The sequence below is a fragment of the Crocodylus siamensis genome, chromosome 5, assembly GCF_052110815.1.
Source record: "Crocodylus siamensis isolate JL-2025a chromosome 5, ASM5211081v1, whole genome shotgun sequence".
In the NCBI taxonomy this organism is placed as follows: domain Eukaryota; kingdom Metazoa; phylum Chordata; order Crocodylia; family Crocodylidae; genus Crocodylus; species Crocodylus siamensis.
In genome coordinates, this window is record NC_143399.1 from 54,283,688 (window position 1) to 54,305,969 (window position 22,282).

A 22,282-nucleotide genomic window follows, 5' to 3' on the forward strand; every position below is an offset into this window, starting at 1 on the left:
GGGCCAGCCCCTCCCAACCACATAATGTGCAGCTTCCCACGCTCCCACCCCAGTCCCTTGTCTTGGGTGGTGGTAGCACTCAGGGCCAGCCAATAGCACTACCGCCCGAGTCCCCAGCTTCCCGTGGTAGCAGCGTGCGGGGCCACGGCCACCCAGCCCCATAGCTGCAGCTTCCTCCTGAGTTCCCAGCTGCACATGATGGCAGTGTGTAGGGCTAGTCCCACCTGCCCCATAGTGTGTGGCTCCTGTGCTCTCACCCCAGTCCCCATCTGCACATGGTGGCAGGGTGCAGGGGCAGCCTGGATGGACTCCATAATATGTAGTTCCCCGTGCTCCTACCAGAGTCCTTGGCCACAGGAGATGACAGTGTGTGGGTCCAGCCCCACGCAGCCCCATATCACGCAGCTCCAGCACCGTGCAGGGCCAGCCCAGCTTGGCCTCATTGTGTAGCTCCCTGCACTCCCGGCCCGTGGGAGTCCTTGGGCCCGGCCTGGTGGTGCCTTTACCTGAATTCCCACTGTCGCAGACAGGGGGGCTGGGAACAGCCATGGGGGGAACAAGTAAAAGCCTCTGGTAGGCTTCTTGTCTCTAGTGCCCCCTAGCTTGGGGTGGGGGACGTAGTTGGTTAGCAGCCAGAGCTGTACCTCCTGCATGGAGGCCCAGCTTGCAGAGGGGCAGTGAGGACCAAGGCTTATGTAGAGGCCCTATGGGCTGGATGGATTTGCCTGGCAGGCCAGATCTGGCCCACGGGCCATGTTTTGCCCCTCTTTCCCCCACCCGGTTTATGTGATTTCCTCAAATGAAATACCAGCAATAGAACTCTTGCTAGCATTGGAAAGGCCTGATTTACTCTTTCATCATTCAGATGGGTTTGTACTTCTTAAACAAGAGCCCTGGGTCTATGTCAATACCCATCTTTGAATAGTTATGATTTGTTCTTTCCTTTATGCCTGTCTTGTTGCTTCTTTCTCCTGTGTATGCTCTTTCCTTACTCTTACTGTGTATGGACCAAACTGAACCATCTAAAATGTAGATGGTTTTTCCATCTGTTACCCATATGTTCACTAGAGAACTAGCCTTGATGGGCATTGACTATACAAGCTTCAATGGAAGGAATAAGTGGAAGAAAAAGAGAGACCTCATACATTGAGATACGCCTTCAACATGCTTTTAATCAGTTGTCAGCTTGGCAGTGGCAAAGTTTCTTGCATGCATACTTTTTACTGGATGATTAAGGACAACCGAGATGGTGTCATCCTCCTTTCGCTGTCCTCTTCTTTCCACCTACTGCAGCAAGGAGGTACTTAGACAAGTTAAAAAACCAAAACTTAAAATCTAGAAAGACTTGTAGTATGGACCAAGCTGCAAGAAAAGTAAAATCACCAAATTTAGGATAGGGAAACTACTAATTAAGAGATTGTTTTGAAATTGCATTGCTGTAAAATCACTTGTAGATATTTGAACAGTAATAGTAACAAGTTCATATGCTAAAGTTTTATTTTTTTTTTCTTATTCCCACAACAGAACCAACTCCAGTGGATAAGTTTGCAGTGTAACACATTTCATACTCTAGATGCTATCGCTTTCCCTTCATTCCCAGGTTACGACTTGGACAGACTTTGCATCAACTTAAATGTTTACCCTCAGTCTTGTCAGAAATATCTGAACATTATTACATATTTGTTGGCCAGGATTTGAAGTTCTGACATGAACAGAATTCTTTTAGTCTCTACTGCGTTTAAAGTTGCTTGTTCAAGGTTTCAGTGAAGGAGGTGATGTCAGTGACCTTGTATTGTTCACTTATGCAAATTACAGTATTAGTTGTACACTGATGCACATTTTTTTTCAAGAGAGTCTGCAGTAGCTATGACTTAAATTTCACCAGATGCATACCAAAGATCAGTTGATAATGGATAAGACGTACTATATGAAAGAATCGTTCATTCAGAACATAGCAGAAGAATGTTAAAATACAATATAAAGAGTCTACAGTGTTGTACGGTCGCTGTCATGAAGCAATTGTATTTGGCTAAGGCTTGGATGCTAACTCTTTAATTTTAAATTTAGTTGAAAGTGTAATGACTTAAGCTGTAATAGGTGGGACTGTAAATTCTTATGCAAGCAAAACATTTTAACAATCTACGATAGCAGTACAGAGAATCATGAGATTCAGAGTGTAGCAGAGTACCTCTGAAATACGTTTTTAATACACATTTACACAATGCTCCACTGGCAAAGCTACCAAATTGAACATTTGGGAATAGACTCAGTTAAAAATAGGGATTTGCAGTTGTACAAAAACTGGTTCTACTTTCTGTTGGCTGATTTCATCTAGTAATTAGCTGTTCCACAGATTAGTAACCAATGCCTTTTTTGTTTCTGTTCATGTCAAGTTTGCTTTTTGTCTTCGCATCATGCCAAGATATTTAGTCCAGGCACTAGGCCTCTGACCTGGAGTCCCCCAGTAACTCTGTCATTTAATGTTTATATGTACTCTGGCAGCATACTTTAGAAATAAGATGAAGAATAATGCTCAACTTGGAAAGTGCTGAGCATTATTTTCCAACCTCTAACTGATTGAATCTGTATTGAATTTAAAAGCCATGGTCTGAGCAGCTCTCATAGATTCTAATCTAAGTAAATTGCTTAACACCTCTATCTCTGTTTCCCTGTCTGTAAAGTGTGGATAACAGTTTCCGTCTCTCATGGACTGCATGGACTTGTTCGTTTTTCATAGATTCATAGATTGTAAGGGGCCAGAAGGGACCTTGTAAGATCGTTGGGTCCAGCCCCTGTATTAGGCAGGAAAGACCATTTTTGTTCACCTGTGTTCTGCAACCCAATGTAGGGCCACAACTCCTATTGCTTTTATCGGGTAGTAGACAACAGCAAAACAAAGGTGTGCGTTAGAGCAATTACAGTCATTTTTTGTAGCAATACACACCATGAATATTAAACCCTGAAAAAGGCTCCCAAGAAATGCTCCTGGCATAACCCACCCTTCCCCCCATACTAGACGAATCAACTTTTAAAAAGATGACAGCCTCTGAAATGTCACTTTCAATCTGACAGAGATCAAAAGTCTAATACAGCATTTTTGTTGGGTCTGTACAGCACTAAAGCTGAGCATCAGGAAAACCAAAGGAGAGCAGCAAGCATCAACACCCCGCACTTCACGCTGGATGAAACAGAGATGCCTAACATCCTGCTAAGTCAAAAGAGCCCAGACAGCACTAAACCCGTGCTGGCGGGAAGGGAACTTTTAAATAATGTGGGCTTACATGTTTGTACTTCAGTTTCCATGCTCTTGAAGTCACTAAGCAACGAAGCTTAGCGATGCTCTCAATGGGGAATGGGCAAGAGAAGCACCTGCATAGCCAGGGGCTGTGGGAGGTGTTGTAGATAAATATGGTGCAATGTATCCCAGAGCGATGTTATATATCAAGAGCAGGAATTACATATGATAAAAAACAGAATATAGTTCACTGTATACAAAGCCTGCATAAAAAGCACTATTTAAAGGACTTTCTACAAAGGGATTTGGCTGTTATTAATCCCACTATAGAGTAGTTTGTGTACTGCTAGGATATTTTCCAGGAAGTTGAAATAACTGAAAAAATCCTAATCCTAGGTCATAATAGATCCCTCTTTTTGATGCTAATGAAATTCTGTATTACATTAGTGTTCCGTGATAGTGTAGGCTGGGCTCTTTAACCCTGGTCAGCAGCCAGTTTAGGAGTGAAGCCCTGATGGACAGCTTTGCTTTGGCAGCTCTTGCAGCCAAGCTGGTTCCAGACATACTGGCACCTGCCTTTCCTTTGGATTAAACCAACAAGGCCAAGAGGGGAACACTAATATGTAGGCATTTCAGTGTCTCCATATATATTGCCCAGGCTTTTGTTCCCTGGAGAGGTCACTCCAGCTTTACTTTATTTTCAAGCAAGGATTACATTCAGCAAACTCATGCCCCAGCATAATTCTAGTATTTTGCAAGACAGATAGATGCCTACTAAAAGCTAATTATAGTCATTTTGTGCAGAACAGCAGATATATGTCATATACATATACAGATGTTGTTTTGGTCATATTGTGGCAGTTTCATAAACTAAATAGGTCTAGCTAGGACTGTTTGGATGAAAAATCTCCATGGGAAATGTTGCTGTAGGAAAACATTGTGGCTCATAAATGACGCTTGTGTATCCAGTGCTTCAAGGTACTCAGTGCCTGTGTTACTGAGTTTCCATATCTCATGAAACTTGAAGTTCTTATCCTTTTAGATCAGTGTTCTTTTTTGCAAGAGCTGTCATATTAACCCCACCTTCTGGGCCAGCTTCCAATCTGGCTATTTTTTTTTATATGCCAAATACTGTACCAAATGGAAAACACATTGGGATAAGGTGTTCTTCAGTTCTTAGTAAATTGTATAGGTGTCATGTGCTATTAGGGATTTGTTTTACCCTAGAAATAGGTAGTATTTTTAGGGGTGTGTATGTGTAGTAACTTGACTCTGTTACTTTACCTTTGGTAAGGGGAAAGCTTTTTTTTTAGGTGGAAAGCTCATGAATATAATCACCAGAAGGCAAGGAAACGTGCAGCTTAGCCAGCATTCACTAGTTTCTGCTTCCATAGCTTCCCAGTCTAAATTTCAGGAGAATTAGAACCTGGATCTAAACTGTACAGCATAGGCTGACTTACAACCTATATATTGTTAGTTATCTTGAAATGCAGGGATTCAGTATAAAAGGTTTCCATGGATCATTGTTTTTATATGTAGTATTAAATGTTGGGAAGAAATAAATAGCTGTAAGTAAATATTGTGATGTGTAAAAACCTGAGATTCTAATCCCTAATGAGAACGGTCGTACAGAGGATTTATAAAATCACAGAAAATTAGGATTGGAAGGGACCTCAGGAGGTCATCTAGTCCAAGTCCCTGCTCAAAGCTGGACCATTCCCAACTAGATCATCCAAGCCAAGGCTTTGTCTAGCTCGGTCTTAAACACCTCAAAGGATGGAGATTCCACAGCCTCTTTGGGTAACTTGTTCCAGTGGTTTACTACCTTCCTACTAAGAGTTTTTCCTAATATCAAACTGTCAGATCGCCACTGGATAAGGGTGTGTGCCCCTGCACCCGACGGACATTCACCAGTCTTCTCCCACATGTCCTACCCTCTGCCAGCCTGTTCAGGGTGGTGTGCTCTCTCTCTCTCTCTTATTCCTGCCTGCTATGACTTTTTCTTTTTTTGATGGCTGTTGAAGATGTTAAGGAAGTAGGAAAGGGGTGGGTGTTGACGTCACTGCCCTGATCGCTGCTGGCAGCTGATTGGCGCTCAGGTTACCACACTGTCGAAAAGAAAAAAAAGGGCGGATGAAACGGAAAACTGGAAACAAAATTTATTGGACCTACCAAGTCCCTTTCTAGATCCTTGGGATCAAGGCTACTCCCTTTACTTGGTCTGTCTTCGTTCAGACGGTTGAGTCTCAGCGATTGGGATGAAATGAGTCTTCCTTTTTTTCCTTCTCTTCTTTCTCCTCTCTCTCTTTCACAATTGCTGCCATGCCTGGCTTGATTGCCTGCCGGAAGCAGTTAATCAATGAAAGGCTAGCCACGGCAGGGGGTATCTGCCTCTCTCTACCTCCTCCTGTTTGATTGCTGCTGCAGTCATGTCAACTGGCTGCTGGCGACAGTCAAATGAACACTAAACGAAAAGAAGGAACTGGGCTGGTGAAGGAAAATGCCCATTCCTCTCATTCTTCTACTTTGATTGCTACCGCATCCAGCTTGATTGGATGGCGGCAGCAGGTTAATCAATATCCAAACGAAGAAAACGGTAAGACAAGGGAGAGACTGCCCTCTTTTCCTCCTCTTGGATGAAGGCTCCTCTGAGTCCCAAGACCGTACCCAGCTTGTCCCCAGAGCTTCAGTCTCAGGCGGGACATGGCCCTCCTCCTGCCTGCCGGCTTCCATTCACTTGTCTCCTTTGGTCCTCTGCTCGGCCCCGGATATTGCCCTGGCCACTGCAACCCACCAATCTGCTTCAGCTGGCGAGGTGTTAAAGCGGATCTGGTGCATGCTGGCAGCTCCCACTGTAGCATGGAGACTATTCTGGTTGGCCTGGAGCTTGTAGTTGGGAGGACGCATGGGGTGAGTACCCTCGGATCTTTCACACAAACCTAAACTTCCCTTGCTGCAGCTTCAGACCATTGCTCCTTGTTCTGTCATCTGCTACCACAGAGAACAGCCTGGCTCCATCCTCTTTGAAACCACCCTTCAGGTAGTTAAAGGGTGCTATTAAATCCCCATTCTTCTCCAGACTAAATGTGCCCAGTTCAGTCAGCCTGTCCTCATAAGTCATGTGCCCCTGCTGCCCCCTAATATTTTTTGTTACCCTCCACTGGACTTGTCTACATCCTATCTGTAGTAGGGGGCCCAAAATGACACGCTACTCCAGATGTGGCTTTATCAGTGCAGAAGAGAGGGGAAGAATCACTTCCCTTGATCTGCTAGCAGTGCTCCTCCTGATGCAGCCCACTATGCCATTAACCTTCTTTGCAATAAGGGCACATTGTTGGCTCATATTCAGCTTATTGTCCATTGTTGCCCCCAGGTCCTTTTCTGCAGAGTTGCTGCTTAGCCGGTTGGTCCCAGCCTTCCTTTAACTCGCTGTGTTTATGAAACGGGAGTCTGTTTTTAGATACACTTCCCCAGCTGAGAACTAAATATTCCCAATGAAACTAGATAAGCATGAGCAACAGAGGCTGAGATAAAGTGATGGGATACAATATAAGATTTTATGTTCTAGTAGTAGGCCCCAAGCTGCATAATGACAATATAGTTTAGCATTTTCTCGCATTCACTTGACCAGAGTTGTGGGTAAGAGAAGGAGACAAAGGAAGTGAGCAGACAAGAGAGTATCATAGAGAAGAGTTTAGAAGGCGTGAGAAAGATTAGAAGTACAGGTTTCCCTTGCTTTATGCTGTACATGCATTCCTGGAAAATGGCGCATAACTTGAAGTCACATAAAGGCTACTCACTTTACAATGTAACAAATAGGGATAAGTTCCAAGACCTCGACTATACTGACCCCTGGCCCATTTCTACCACTTTTACGAGGCAGTTTTGGTACTTGCCAACAGCAGACAGTACACACAAGCACAGGGCACTATCATAATGGGGATGGCAACTACAGAAACATGTATTGCAGACAATGAGTGAGGAGCAAAGATCCACACAGACTATATTTTGGTGTGTGTCACTCCCACAATGCACCGCAGAAAGCAGCTGACTGCGGGCTTCCACCACACCCATTGCATAAGAGTGAATTTACCTTGCATATAACAAATTTTTGGTATAAAAAGGATCATCACATAAGAGTAAATTCGCACATACAGAACCTGCATAAAGCGAGGGAAATATAGTCAGCTAAAGGTAATTTAGAGTTTGCTGACTAGTTTTATGCCAGTTAGATTTGGCTTAGGACAAGATGTAGTTTGAATAAGGGATACAAATAGGCAGATTAATTAAAATACAATCTGCTAGGAAAATTGGGTCAGGTAATTCAATATAAAAATTAAGGTCCACCTTGGAATTTCACTGTTCAGTCTTGAACTCTGCTCTTGTTGAATTGCCTATTTGCAGCTGAGCCAAAATTAGTGCTGCTTAAAAACTTAGTTTTTGAAACCTATGTAAGAAGTACTTTTCCCTTAACAGGCTGGCCACCTAGTAGAGGTTTATTAAGTCTTTAGGACTTAGAATTTAAGGTTTAATTTTTTTAGGTGAATTTTACATTTTATCATGATTTTAATAGTTGCCTTGATATGACCTCCCTGTACTGTCTGATCACTTGTATATTATCCACATTTCATAATTAAATTTCCCATTAAAATTTATTTAACGTTATTTCTTGAGTACTTAATTTTGGTGGGATGGCTTTCTTGAACATTCTTTGGTTCCCAGAATACTTCTGGAGGGCAGTAATCCAAACTTTAAGAGATTTCTGGGTCTCAAAGCCTAGTTTTACATCCATCTTCTGTTTAAAACAGAAACTATTGTTTAAAGCAAAGTGGTGCTTGCAGGACTGGAAAGGAACATGGTCTATTTAAGAACAGTAGAGGATTATAAAATTGTGATGTTCTCTTATTTACCATTTTCTAAAATGATGATGCTGGCTCACAAGCATGTTTAATTTCCTGCAGTGCTTTTGTTACAAGACTCTGGTATTTAGTAGAAAACAATAATAGGCACATTCTATAAAGATTGACTTTTGAAGAATTTGTGGGGGAAGTTATGTAATAACTTCTTTCTATATCCATATTTTTGGTGGGGAAATTATGCAACTTTTTTTTAGTGAGTACAACCAAAATACTGTACCATCTTGAGCAAGTTTTCAGGTATACCAGTTTATAAATTGAATCCAGAAGGGACTAGCAATCATTTTCTTTGACCTTCTACATGGGCCACAGGGTTTCCTGGTTTTAATTACTATCTGAACAAAATCACAACGCTGAAGAAGAGAGAGGGGATGGGGAGGGGGACATCAGTCTTGATTTAAAAACTTCTGTTGAAGTTAAAAGCTCATTTAAAAGCTTGTTTGGTAAGATTAGTAGATAGAATTTCAGTCTTCTTTTCCTGAACCAAGTTTGTGTTCAATCCACGTAGCTGCTTCTCTCAATTGTGCAATTATGGCATTCTGGACATTTAGCAAATTTTCATAAGTTCCCAGTTATCATACATATTTGCATCTTTAAATTCTTTCTGCTAGCTGATTTGGTTCATAATTGTCATTAGCTTTGTGTAATTGCTTTTTTAAGGTGCCACCTACGGATTACTGGATATTGGGTATGTTAGCATATAACAATTACAATTTAAGTTGCATTCATTTGCACTAAAGTAGTAACTTACTTTTAGTTGTATGATCAGGTCCTCTGTTTTCATCAGGACAAGGCTCAGTATAGAGTGACTTGTGTTGGATATAGCACTTAAGAAATTATTGATAACTCTTAGAAATTCTGACAGTGGTTTAGTATCAGAGCATGTTTTTTAGGCTGAAGTTCCTCATAATAAAATGAGATTGCCAGTCATCTTGTTGCCCACTACAGTTGGTTATCACCTCAGACAGCAACCAGTTACCCAATCTTGTGTATCATCTCTTGGGATATTGATCTGTAGGTATTCACAATGACCGAGTCAATGACTTGCACTCCATTCTCCATCTACATTCCTTTTTGGTACCTTCACTCTTTTCATGACCCTTGATTTTTAATATTCCAATCTTTCAAATTTTTCTGCTAGGCTTTAGTAATACTAAGTTGATTATTTTCTGCTAAGTGAGTAACTTGTTCCCTTTATTTGTTACCCAGATTACTACCATTCATATTTAGATAGCCATAGGATTTTTTTCCTTTTCTGTCCCTCACTTGATTTTATCAGCATCTTGATATTTGTAGTAACTGAATGTGTGTTAGTTTCCCCTTCTTAATCTGGTCCTTTTGCTGTTCATATAATGCCTTTCTTGCTAGTCTAGCTAGCCTAGCCCTTTAGAGGACTGATTTTTTTCCTCCCCTTTCTCTCCATAATATTTCAGACAAGAATCCTTCTTACTCGGTTTTCTAGTCGTTAGTTCCAGGATACTTGAAGACTGTGTTTCAGAGCTGGCTTATATAGATGCATACAATTATACATGTTGAAGTTATTGTACTGTGTACATAGGACCATCACCGTCATAAGCCAAGACAGCAGAATACCTGTGAGGTATGAAGAGGCCCACAAGGGCTTCCTGTTCTCCAGGGCCAAGATTCCTAAGCTCTCTCCTGCTTTCGCCCTCCCCAAGCAGCATGCCAAACTGCTTTCTTTTGTCTGAGCCACTGCTTGTATTTATTCCTGTCTCTTATTTTTAGGGAAAGGCGATGATAATATACTGTTTCTTCAGTTTCATTTTGTAAGTGTTTTTAGTAGCTTAGTGGTATTTTTTGAGCCTCAAAACAAAAATATATAGGCTTCCAAGTCCTTATCTTCATAGGAGAATATGTGGAGATAATTAATGGAGATGGAGACCAGCTCTGCCTGGTTCATTCAGTGCCTACTCTGGGAAATTTCTGTTTAATAACTTGACTGGGATAAAGCCTCATGAGTAGAGTGACAGATGATATGGAAAAGGCTGAAGTACTCGATGACTTTCTCGCCTCGTCTTCACAGGCAAGGTCAGCTCCCAGACAACTGCACCTGGCAGCACAGACTGGGGAGGCGGTGAGCAGCTGACAGTGGTGAAAGAACAGGTTAGGGACTGTTTAGAAAAGCTGGACATGTACAGTTCCATGGGGCCAGATGCAGTGCACCCAAGGGTGCTGAAAGAATTGGCTGATAGGATTGCAGAGCTGCTGGCCATTATCTTTGAAAACTTGTGGTGGTTGGGAGAGGACTTGGATGATTAGAAAAGGGGAAATATAGTGCCCATCTTTAAGAAAGGAAAGGAGGGAGATCCAGAGACCTACAGACTGGTCAGCCTCACCTCAGTCTTTGGAAAAATCATGGAGCAGGTCATCAAGGAATCCATTTCTAGGCACTTGGACATGATGAGGAACAGTCAGCATGGACTGACTGTGGGCAAGTCCTGTCTGAGCAACCTGACTGCCTTCTGTGATGAGATGACTGGCTCTGTGTATGTGAGGAGAGCAGTGGATATGGTATACCTTGACTTTAGCAAGGCTTTTGATGCGGTCTCCCACAGCGTTATTGCAAGCAAGCTAAGAAAGTACAAGTTGGATGAATGGACTGTAAGGTGGATAGAAAACTGTCTGGATGGTTGGGCTCAAAGGGTAGCAAGCAGTGGCTCAGTGTCTGGCTGGCAGTCAGCATCAAGTGAAGTGCCCCAGAGGGTGGTTCTGGGCCAGTTTTGTTCAACATTTTCATCAACAGCCAGGAAGATGGGATGGAGTGCAGCCTCAGCAAGCTTGCAGATGACACCAAGCTGGGGGGGCAGGGGGTGGGAGGGAGTACTGCATATAATGGAGGGTGGGGGTAGGATTTGGAGAGAGCTTGATAAATTGGAGTGTTGGACCAAAAGAAATCCCATGAGGTTCAAAAAGGACAAGCACAAAGTCCTGTACTTAGGATGAAACAGTCCCATGCACCGAGGCTGGGAACTGATTACCTAAGCAGCTCCTCTTCAGAAAAGGACTTGGGGGTTACAGTGGACAAGCTGAATATGAGCCAACAATGTGCCCTTGTTGCCCTGGGCTGAATTAGTAGGTGAGTTTCCAGCAGATTAAGGGAAGTGATTATTTCTCTCTTTTCTGCAATTGTGAAGCCATATCTGGAGTACTGTCCAGTTTTGTTGCCCCTCCCCCCAACTGAAAGGATGGAATTGGAGCAAGTCCAGCAAAGGGCAACAAAAATGGTTAGGGGGCTGGGGCACGTGGCTGATGAAGACAGGCTGAGGGAACTGGGCTTTCTTCAGTCTGGAGAAGAGAAGATGGAGGGAGAATTTAATAGCAACCAGCTACCTGAAGGGTAGTTCCAAAGAGCATGGAGCTAGACCACTGTTTCCCAACTGGTGTGCCATCAGACACGTCCAGGTGTGCCGCAGCATTTTGGGCTGGAGCTGTGCCCCCCACCTGCTGCTGCTGTGGATGGACAGATGGGGAGCATGGCTCCAGCCCAAAATACTGGCTGGCTGGCTGCACAGCACCCCTCCCCACCACTTCTGTGTCTGGTGTGCTGTGGTGCTTTTTTATTTAGGTGGGTGTTCCATGGGGAAAAAAGGTTGGGAAATGCTGAGCTGGATTGTTCTCAGCAGTGGCAGATGACAGAACAAGGAGTAATGGTTTCAGGTTGCAGCAACGGAAGTTTAGGTTAGATATTGGAAAAAACTGTCTCACTAGGAGGGTAGTAAAGCACTGGACCAGATTACCCAGAGAGGTGGTGGAATCTCCATCCTTTGAGGTTTTTAAGTCTTGGCTAGACACAGCCTTGGCTGGGATGATCTAGCTGGAGCTTTGAGCAGGAGGTTGGATTAGATGACCTCCTGAGGTCCCTTCTAACCCTGATTTTCTGTCATTCTATGAATCAGTATCCAGAAAACCATCATTCTTCAATTATATTTTTAAAGAAAAATATGTAGACTTGTCTTTCCATGAGAACTCCAAAACAGTCCCCAGTTGCTGTGGCTGATGCAGCTGCTGCTTTAAGGGCAACAGCGAGGGTGAGCATAGCACATGTGCCAGTAGCAATCGTTAAGGTGGGACTTGGAGCTCCCGTCCTGCGTAAGAGTGTTGCTCCTGTCCCCACCCTCAGAACCTGGGTTTTCCCTACTCTTCTCCCCTGCTGTCATATCCTGTGCCTCTCTTCCTCCCCCAGACTTGGAGTCGTGTCTCCACCCCCCTCCTCAACCACCCCATTCTACAAGTCTACTTATTATGCTACTGTAGCAAAGGCCAAAATCTATTGATGTGATTAAGTGACTTCTGGAAGTCCCCTCCCCAGTTTGCCATGCACCACACACACAGGTTGCCGGTGCCGTTTGTGGTACCTGTGCTGCAGGTTGGGCACCCCAGGGCTAGAACAAGTGCACAATATGTAAAAATCTGAGAAAACTGTCGAGTCCAATGCTGCTTTACCAGTTGCCTCATGATTTCCTTTTTAGAGGAAGGCCAATCTATTTTAATCTTTTTGCTTTTAAAGGTTGGGAATATGGACTGATATACACAGGTCCTGTCTACTTTATATCCATCAGCAGGAGAATTCAAATGGGAGAAGGTCCCCTAAAAACTGTCCAATTTTGGAATTCCCTTTCATTCAAATTCTTCTAATTGATAATCACATGTTTGAAGAAAGTCTTCTCAAAATGTTGAAGTACTGAACTGATTTTTCTTAAACTTGGATTGTTAAAATCTGTGTGAGCCTTTAGGCCAGTGTTTGAAGTTTCTAGTTGCAGCTTTTTGCACTAATTATAGTGGTTGTGTAGTTCTTTCAGTATTGCACAATACCATAGTGGCTGAACTCACTTTTGTCAAAGTTTACCAAAACACCCCTTTGTCTGAGATTTAATTCGAGCCCTGAATGGTTATAAAAAGTTGAAAAATGAATGAAAAGGCATACCTTCTGTATGTCTCATCTTACCTAGCATTCATACGTGGATTCCTGTAACCCAGAATGCATGGCAGGTGTTGAGCTGTATGGTGGGCTCACTTCCACCCAAAGTCATTGCATCTCTTACTGAGCCACAGCAGAGCATAATGGTTACTGAGGGATATACATTGCCTCCCAGAATGGCATAGCCCAGAGCTGCCATGCCAAAATGCCCACAGATTTCCCAGCCTGGTGTTCCCCTCAACAGTTTATACTTTGCATCTGCCCCTCAGGCGCCCATGATCTGTCTGCCTGCCTGCTACATCTGCCAGATTCTTTGTGTATGCGTATTGTACCTTGTTACTGTCTAGGGCAGAAAGTATTGACCTTGAATGCAGATAATTAAAAAATGCAAATTTATTTTGTTGTTTTCCATATTTGAACACCTGGATAATTTAGTGCAGTGAGCTATAAAAAAAAACAAAAAAACCTGTCAGCTATGGAAACCACATTACCATACCAAAATCTGGAGAATTTATTTGTGTTGTAGATAATGAGTTGTTCGTTAAACTGACATCCTAACGTACCTGAGAAGGACTGTCAGCTGAATCAGCATTTTGGCTTGATGACCACTCACAGCCAATCAGTGTCAGTCTTAACTGTGTCACAGCCAATCAGTGTCAGTCTTAACTGTGATACAGTCAGAGATGCCAAGAGCTTAGGAGCTTTTACAGTAATTTTGCTGTAGAGGTCTACATTGGGATTACTAGTGATAGTGGCCTGTTTATCCTGTAGTACGATCTGATTTTCATGCCTCCCCCTCGCCCCCGAGAAATGTATTTTAATCCCAGCCAAGAAATACCACAACACTTAGAAATGATTATTTTTTGTTGACGTCTCAAAAAATGAAAAAGATTTAATAAGTATGGAGTGAATATGGCCACAAACAGGTGCGCATATCGACAGGTGGAGGTTTTTCAAAACTTTCTACCTGTAGAACTCTTTCTGGGAGAGGAAGCATACATTATTCAGCCAGGAGCTGCCCCTTCTCCCCTGTTCTTCGTGTCTTCCCCAGACTGGGGTGCAAGGGAAACAGTGGCTACTCCATTCCTCTCAGTCCTCAAGGGAGTGGAGCAGCAGGGAAAGACTGCACGCTTTCCCCAGACAGGTCTGGGGAATGGATGGGGAACAGCCCTTTTCCTTCTGCTTCTGCTCGCCAGCAGCAGAGAGGAGGGAAGAGCAGGGCAAAATCTCCAGCCTATTCCTCAGGAGGTGGTGCCGGCTGCTGCTTTCCCTGTCTAGACCAGTCCAGGAACAGACTGAGAAAGCCCTCCCTCTCTTTCCCCACCCCCTCTTTCAGACTAGGGACACTTGATATAGGAGAGCCCTGCCTGGGCTGGGAGTGGGTTGGGAGCAAGGAGTGACTTCTCTGCTCAGTTCCTGATGGCTGGGAGCCAAGTGGAGGGAGCAGTGCAGCAAAACCCCTTGGATGCTCCTCAGATGGGAAGCCTGGACTCAGAAGGCTTTGCCCTGCTGCTTCAGTCCCCTCCTTGACCAGACTGGGAAGAGAATGTGCAAGCATTTGCTTTTGCAAGAGATTCTTTTTTGAAAAGGAGATTTTTCCAGGTTGGAAAGATCATTTTCCCAGAAGGGGCATTTCTCCCCTAGGAGAAACAAGTAAATGCTTGTACATGCATAGTTTCTACTGAGAGAGCAGTAGGAGGGTTTGAAAATACTTCTCACAGTGTTTTATATGAGTTTTATGAATGGGTAAAAGACGCAAATACTTTAGAGGTCAGTCTGATTCTTCACACACCTTTTCAGCACCTCAAACCCCTCACCCAGTCCATTCTATTGATGGGGAGGTAGCAGTACATCACCTACGCAGAAGTTCAAGCTATACGTAGTATTGGTTGAAACTACATCTAGACCTTCTATTTGTTACTGTTAGAAAGTTTCACATATTTTGTCAGTTCTCTATTCAAGTTAAAATAAGAAAATCTGCTAGTAGCAAATAAAAGACTTGTTAAGAAGTTCTTATTTTTTTACTGTTCATATATTGGAATGGCTTATGTCAAAACTGCATTAGAATTTTTAATTAAGAAAAACCTTCACTTCTCATTTTGTAGAATAATCTTATTTAATTTGTTTTGGTTTGCATGCATCTGTGTGGGTGGGTGAGGATTAAAGATTGGGGGAGATTAAAGATAAGAATTTCCTTTTCTCATCTTTCTTTGGTTTAAAGAACTAAATAAAATTTTTAATATACGGTCTTTTTCATGTCTTACCAATTTTTTAAAATTATATTACAGACTTCACTGTTCTAGAAAATATCCTTTTATAAACAAGACAACACAAAACAAAACCTTTTTTTTCTTTTCAGAATCTTGACTCCAAACAGCAATTTTGAAGATATTTGGACTCTCTATAACTTCCTAACTAGTAATGAGGTATGAAATCTCTTTTTAAGTTTCCATAATTGATTTATTTGTAAAAAGGCAATTGTAATGAGGCGATTTAGTGATGCAGCTAACTTCTTGGGCCCATTAAAGTAGAATCTTGAAGTTTTACTGGGGTGGTTGGCCATCGGGTACAAGGGGCGGAAGTAAATTTTATCCCCCATCAGATTTTTTCTCTTTTTGTTAAAGAAATTTCAAGTATGTGCATACTTCTGTCAACTCCAGTGTTGTAATTTCATATACTCACTGTTCCTGATGTTCTCATTAATGGGTAAAAAAAAAAAAAAAAAAAAATTCTTGGTGATATTGGATGACCTGTAGTTTTCCTTTAATATTTACAAGAAGATAACAAAACTAGTTAATAGGACGTGTTGCAAGTTGGAAAAATTAAAACTGAGGTTACTGTTTATATTTACTAGAATTTAGTTTGGCCTTATAGTCCCTTGCAGATGAGATCTCAACTAGTTAACATATACTGTCATTATATTTAAAAAGCAATACTAGTATTAATCAAGATACTTAGAAATCATTCTAACTTCTTGAACTTGGCATAATTAAAAGAGTTTTCTGGGAACAGAAATTAGCAATCCAGCGATGCGATCCTTTAGGACTGGATATTACAGCTGTAGCTCAGGACTAGAAAATGGAAGAGTGATTTTTCTCTCTCCCCCCTTCTAACTCTCCCATAGAGACTGATTGATGGTGCGACTTCAAGTAAAATTCCCCATCAGTGTCTATTTTCCCCATTAGTAAAATTTTATCCAGCTCTTGAATTCTTTGCTTTAGGGCCCCTCTCTGTACATGCAGGTAAAGGTGTGATGAGATCTAATGCGCAATCCACAATTGTGCTTCCTGCAATGCCACACATGCATAGCAGAAAGCATGATTGTGGGATTGTATCCATTTTCTTCTTAAATTGGTATATATTGAAATACCCCCTTAAGTCATCCTTGAAACATAAACCTAACTTAACCGGTTTTTTTAATGATTTTTTTCAGACCCTTTTTCACTAAGTCATCATCTTCCTTGAGGCATTTTAATACATGCCTCTGAATGTAATTCCAGTACAACAGTTTAAACTATCAATGTTGGAAAATAAAACCGCTTTAAAAGTCAGCATCAAAAGAACGCTTTCCCCAGAAAGCAGAAACACTTACACAGCTGCAAAAATAATCATGCCTAATTTGCTTCTGTTGCAAGAGTGCTGATGGTGTCATTGTCTTCCAACATGTACAGAACAGTCTCCAAATCTTGATACAATACACTTATACCCCCTCAAACTACATAATCTCTCACACTTTTTTTCCAGTTGTCTAGCCTTGGGTGCCTGCTGGTTACATACTTAATCATAAGGGCATGTGCATATTTCATCAGTTGTGTGATTTTTTATTTTTTTTTTTTTAAATTGGTCATTATAAGGTTGATTAATATTAAAAGAGAGTTTAAAAATACATTTTAATTGACTGATAAAACCTAAACTTTTTCTCTTGAACCTTTTAATTAAAAACAAAAATACTTAATCCATGAGTCTCTCTTCATAAACTTTGAGTACAGGCTGTTTTGGTTCTTGCTTTGTTTTCTTTTTTCTATGGAAATGTAGAGAATTTTGGGTGGAGGGGGGATGCCTAACTTTGGAGGTTAAGATTTTATAAATATTACACAACAGGTCAGATCATGTCAGATATTAAGAGCTCAGTCCTTTAGGGGAATATATCACTGATACTGGCCATTTTCTTATGTACTAAAAACTTAAAACTATTCAACAGTAAATATAAAATATTAAGCAGTAATGGCATACATAAATGTGTATACTTGATGTGGCTTCTAGGTAGCAAAAGTACATACCAAATTAGTGTGGTGGCTCTTTGTAACAGTAAATCTACAGGTTTCATTGATTATACCAACTAATGAGAAGCAGAGTTGGTTAAAATCAGTTCTTTTAATTCAGGCTTTCCATTCAGAAATTTAAATTGCCTGGATTAAGATGTTCATACATATTGGGTTGATTTAAGTAACTCTCTCTTCACCCTCAGATAAACAGCAGCATAAAATTTACTGCTGAGGAACTCTATAACTGTGTTTCACAAGAAGTATACAGGTAAGCTGGATATTAATTACATCTGTTGGCTTTTCTGAAACAAGTTTAGACTAATCCTGTATCAACCCTAGTACTATACGGTAAAACTTATCTTCTGTTACAGAAGTCTCCCAATATTTCCTTATTGTACAAAGGAGGGTTCCTTAAGTTTCACCAAGGGAACTGGTCTGTCTTTTTTGCTTCCAACTAACCTTTCTGTTTCTGAGAACCCTTTTTGTTCAGCCAAGGGTAAACTCTGAGGTGAAATAACCTGATTCTTGTATGTTCTTTATTTCTAACTTAATATTGACTGCTTGCAGTTTAGCCTCTCTTCAGTTTGCTTTTCAAACCAGACAAAAGGGAACTTGTGGTAACTATTGACTATACTAGGATTTTCTGCTGTTTTGATTTTCACATAAGATGTTTGCTGTGGCTTGCCCTTAGCCAGTCCTGGCTTCTCATCCTGCTGTTGTGGACAGAGCCAGTGAATTTCAGCACTTATTCTGGCATAGAACAGTGGGAGCCAACTCAGACAGGTGTGCCACTCCAGATCCTTCCCCTTGCTTGACCTGCTGCATTGCTTTCAGCCCTGTGCTCCCAGTCTAAGCTGATGCTCTTTCTATTCCCTGTCTTATTTGCCACCATGATGCCTTTCCCCTTACCCCAGTCTGTGTGCCACACACAGAGGGTGCCCATGTCACTTCTCGTGCACATGCCCCAGGTTAGCCACTCCTAGGTTAGAATAAATGGCCATGCTTTGTGTGTGCACAGGCATCTGAGAAAAAGTGTGCAGCATTGTTTTAAAATTCTCTCTGTAGCTGCATTAAGAACCATGCTTTACAATCATTTCTTAATATAAATCCTTCAGGGTCTACATCAGTGGTCTTCAACCTATTTAAGTAGGAGATCACCTTTGGCATTTACCAAGATCTACCATGTGCTGCCATGCTGTCGTTCCCCCCCCCCCCCCCACACACACACACACACACAGAGCAGGTAAGTATGTGGGGAGGGAAGGGGAGGCAAAGAGAGAAATATATTTGGGGTGTACCTCCCCAGCAGGTAAGTCCCACCTGGCTGGGGCCCCACTCAGCTCCTGCCTGTGCAGCACTGTCCCCCCCGCCCCCCCCCCAACCTCAGATTGACTCCAAGATCTATGACAAGAGGCTCCAAGATCTACCGGTGGATCGAAATCCACTGGTTGTTGACCAGTGGTGTACATGCATGCTTAAGCACATGCTGAAATAGCTGAAATAGCCATAATGCTCATAAACTGAGTCATGGTATAGCCTACGAGACTTCAGTCACAGAAGTTGTGAACAGCAGTTTTAGAAAACCGCACAAACAGGAAGAAAAAAGGGGAAGAAACTTGACTGAACTTGAAGTAACTTCTGTTTATCATTTGTGAGTGCTCGATTGTTACCACCTCCTTGACCATTTTCTAACCAGACTTTTCTGGTGGATTTAGTTTCTTGATGCACAGCAACTTCAGTAGGGTAAAATATCCAGGATAGTCATCAGCAAACTACTGGGTAATGGAACTTTATCCATTTTCTGTAATGAACCCCTCATGCCATTTTCTGTTGCGTCCTTTAAGAACATCAAAAACGGTTCAGCAGTGACCCTGATGCTTCTATAACTTCAGGTTATGGAAGTTGGATATGTTATTTTGCTATTGTCTTGTTATGAGTATGAGGTTGTGGAGTAGAGAAACTGAGTAAAACGTAACAGTTCAATGACACAGCTTTTAAATGCGGGTATAAAAGCCAAATCTTTTAGGCAGGCTGACAATCGCATGGTTCAGCAGTGATTCCCAAAGGGAACTGAAAAGCAACAAAAAGGTGCTGTGAGATCCCTCTGTGAGAGGAGGTGAATGCTCTCCTCCTTGTCTGGCATCCTGCATGTTTCAGATACTCCAGTGATGCCTGTTAGGGACTGCTGCTGCCCTGCCGTTCCCCACCCATCCGTTCAGCAGCACGCACTGCTGTGAGCGGGTGGGCAGGCAGACGGACAGAGTTGCACTTTGCAGCCTGGCTCATCCCCTTCACTTCTCCCAGTCTCCTGAAGCCAGGAGCCACAGGGTCACAGGGTGGTTGTGTGCGAGACTGCAGGAGTAGCAGATTAATGCTTCAAAAAACACCTGAATCATCTGTAGTAATCTCTTGACCAGTATATATAACCATTTGCAGAGGAAATATTTAACACACTCCCTTCTAGAAATCTGGTCCTGCAGCTTTTGACCATTTTTGAGAGAGGGAAGAGGAACTTCCTGTAGCTATACCAGTCTCTTCACAATTCTCACTCACTGCTATAGCATCTTAAGGTAATGGTGATTTGTGTTGTTTTATGCTGTTCTCAACCTTTTTAGACTCGAGGCACCCTTTGCGGGGAAAAAAAATAGCTTCTAGTTTTCACTTGATTTTTTGACTACTGAAAAATAATAGAGCAATTCTTCTGTTGCAGAGCACTCAGAAAGACCCCAGCAGGTCAGAATGTTTTTGATGCTATGGATTCCTCTTTGAGATCTCTGGGGCTATCTTGTGAGTCATGTATGCACACCTGATACCCTTGAAAGGATCTCCAGGCAACTCAGGGTGCTGCATCACCTGGTTTGAGAATCAGTGACCTAGAGACTCCGCACAAGAATTGAGATCTGATAGTGGTGGGAACTGAACATAAGACAACTCCTTTCTTTTCCACAGTTTAAATAGAAAAAAAAATGATTTCCATTCCCACCTGATTCTTACTAACCTCTTTAACTGCTGATGCAAAAAGCTAGTAGGACTGCTCAGCTCTATCAGCTACTTCAATTATCCAGTACTTCCCTGGCTCAGCTGCATATGACAACTTATTATTTTTCACTTCTCTGCCCCCCATTACCTGGTTTATATGCCTCCTTCATTCCCAACTCCTACTGACATGCTAAAATTAGCTAGTAGGAGTCCCATTCTGAAGATCTGAGTATGAGTTACCTGAGGAGAGCTCATCTAAGTACACTGGTGGAGCGTGTTCAGAGAAACTACCTCAGTAGCGGAGATGGGGAGCTTTTGTCTGGGGCTTTTATTTGCATGTGTCATTTTCTCTTTCTCCTTTGCCTTTGTTAGAGATTGGCAGCAATTGGCTATGACTGGGGTGGCTGGAACAGGAAATATAGTGGGCTAAGGAGCAGAGCTTCCTGCTACAACTGGTCTCTTTCCCAGGACAGTGTCCTCTCTCTCCAGCAAGGCTGGAGGTTGGGAGTCCTATTGTGATGGATCTTCCAGGACTGAAGGTTCACAGTGCACAGCAGGAGCCTAATAACAGAAGTTGCTTCAGTAGGAAAGCTTAGAGGAATTTGTTAGAAAGCTCTTGCTTTCCTTTTCGCTTATTTTCAATTCTGTGATGGGTGCTGGTAAGGTTATTTCTGGATTGAGTGGGTTAGAGAAGGCATTCATGTGTAATAGTGATGACAGCGGTCTAATGTATTTGGTGTATTTCAAGAAACCCCAAAATAAGGTGCCAGAGCTTTCACTGTTCTGGACTGTTCATATGTATTTTCTCATAAAAATATTTTTCCAGGGGCAGGAGGGTCATTTACATAGGTGATGATTTGGTGTGTATATATATCAAGAAGTCTGTGAGCCTCTGAGCCTTGTAAACTAAATTTATGGTGACTATGTGTGTGTCTGGAATAGATTCCCATAGAAAGCTGAGGCAAATTAAAAGATGTTTTGCAAGGAGCAGTCCTGCACTGGCAGGGTGATCTGAAGGGTGTCTCTTAATTTCAGGCAAGGTTCTGTGTTTATGTGATTCTGTACAATTTCAGTGGAATTTATTCTTGTTCTGCAGTGTTTTAGGAGAAACTCTTGCCTGTTCTTGAGCTGTACACTTCATTTGAAATCAGATCTTTTTTTTTCCTTTTTTAAGAAGCAAAGAAATTTGGGATGGGTAAAGATTCTTGCAAGTCAGAGTGGTATGAAATGCAAGTGGTTCTGGGTGTACCTTCTCTTCACCTTGTTTGCCATAGCCCCTGCAGACATCACCAGTGTCTGCTGTGGGAGGGAACAGGCAGAGCTTCCAGGCACTCACTCACAAAATGAGGTGATTTTAAAAAGATGAATTGTATCAGGCTCTCTATTGAAGAGGACTGAGGTGTGAAAACAATCCCTGCAGTCCTTATTGAGAGCAAGATTTGGCTCCTACAAACCAACAAAATGCCAGACAGAACTGAACTATACTGTGCTGCAACTTTGTTTTTGTGTAAGATGTTGAATTGTGCCCTTTGTTCATCCCCCACTGCCTGCTCCCCCACATTGGTCAATTAGCATGCAATATCCCAGACAGGGTTTTAATTAGGTAGGGAGGAAATTAAATATTTGCATATTTGAGTTACAGGTATTTTTCTGAGCTATTTCTAAGAAATGTTGTATTAGATTGTATTGTCATATTTTGATTGCTTTTTCATATTTATAATTTGTTTTGGCATAAAAAGAAAAATGTTAACTAGCTTGTTAATTGATTTGGCTGGAAACAAAAGGAGAAGAGTCTAGTAGAGACATGACGAAGCAGTTTGCATGTTGCAGATGTGAGGAAATGCAGTTCTTGGTTAAATAGAATAGAATATTTTTATCTTGGTGTGGCTGTGTTCAGTGCTATAGATTATTCCCAGAAGTAATAGCATGCATTTCAGGTTTAAGGTTT

General features: G+C 42.0%; 1 protein-coding gene across 5 annotated transcripts in view; it reads left to right on the top strand.

Annotated features, from left to right (window-relative positions):
• Positions 1–22,282, top strand: part of SWT1 (SWT1 RNA endoribonuclease homolog) — a 70,084-nt gene that overhangs the window by 42,923 nt on the left and 4,879 nt on the right. For 3 of the 5 annotated variants that reach the window (XM_090048317.1, XM_090048314.1, XM_090048315.1), the window contains exons 16-17: positions 15,450–15,516; positions 17,559–17,623. In XM_090048317.1, the coding sequence (XP_089904443.1) occupies positions 15,450–15,516; positions 17,559–17,623 (132 nt within the window). Of the gene's footprint in view, positions 1–1,524; positions 3,069–3,114; positions 7,847–15,449; positions 15,517–17,558; positions 17,624–22,282 lie in introns of those variants that run through there. The other 2 variants (XM_090048316.1, XM_090048318.1) reach the window with 2 other exon arrangements.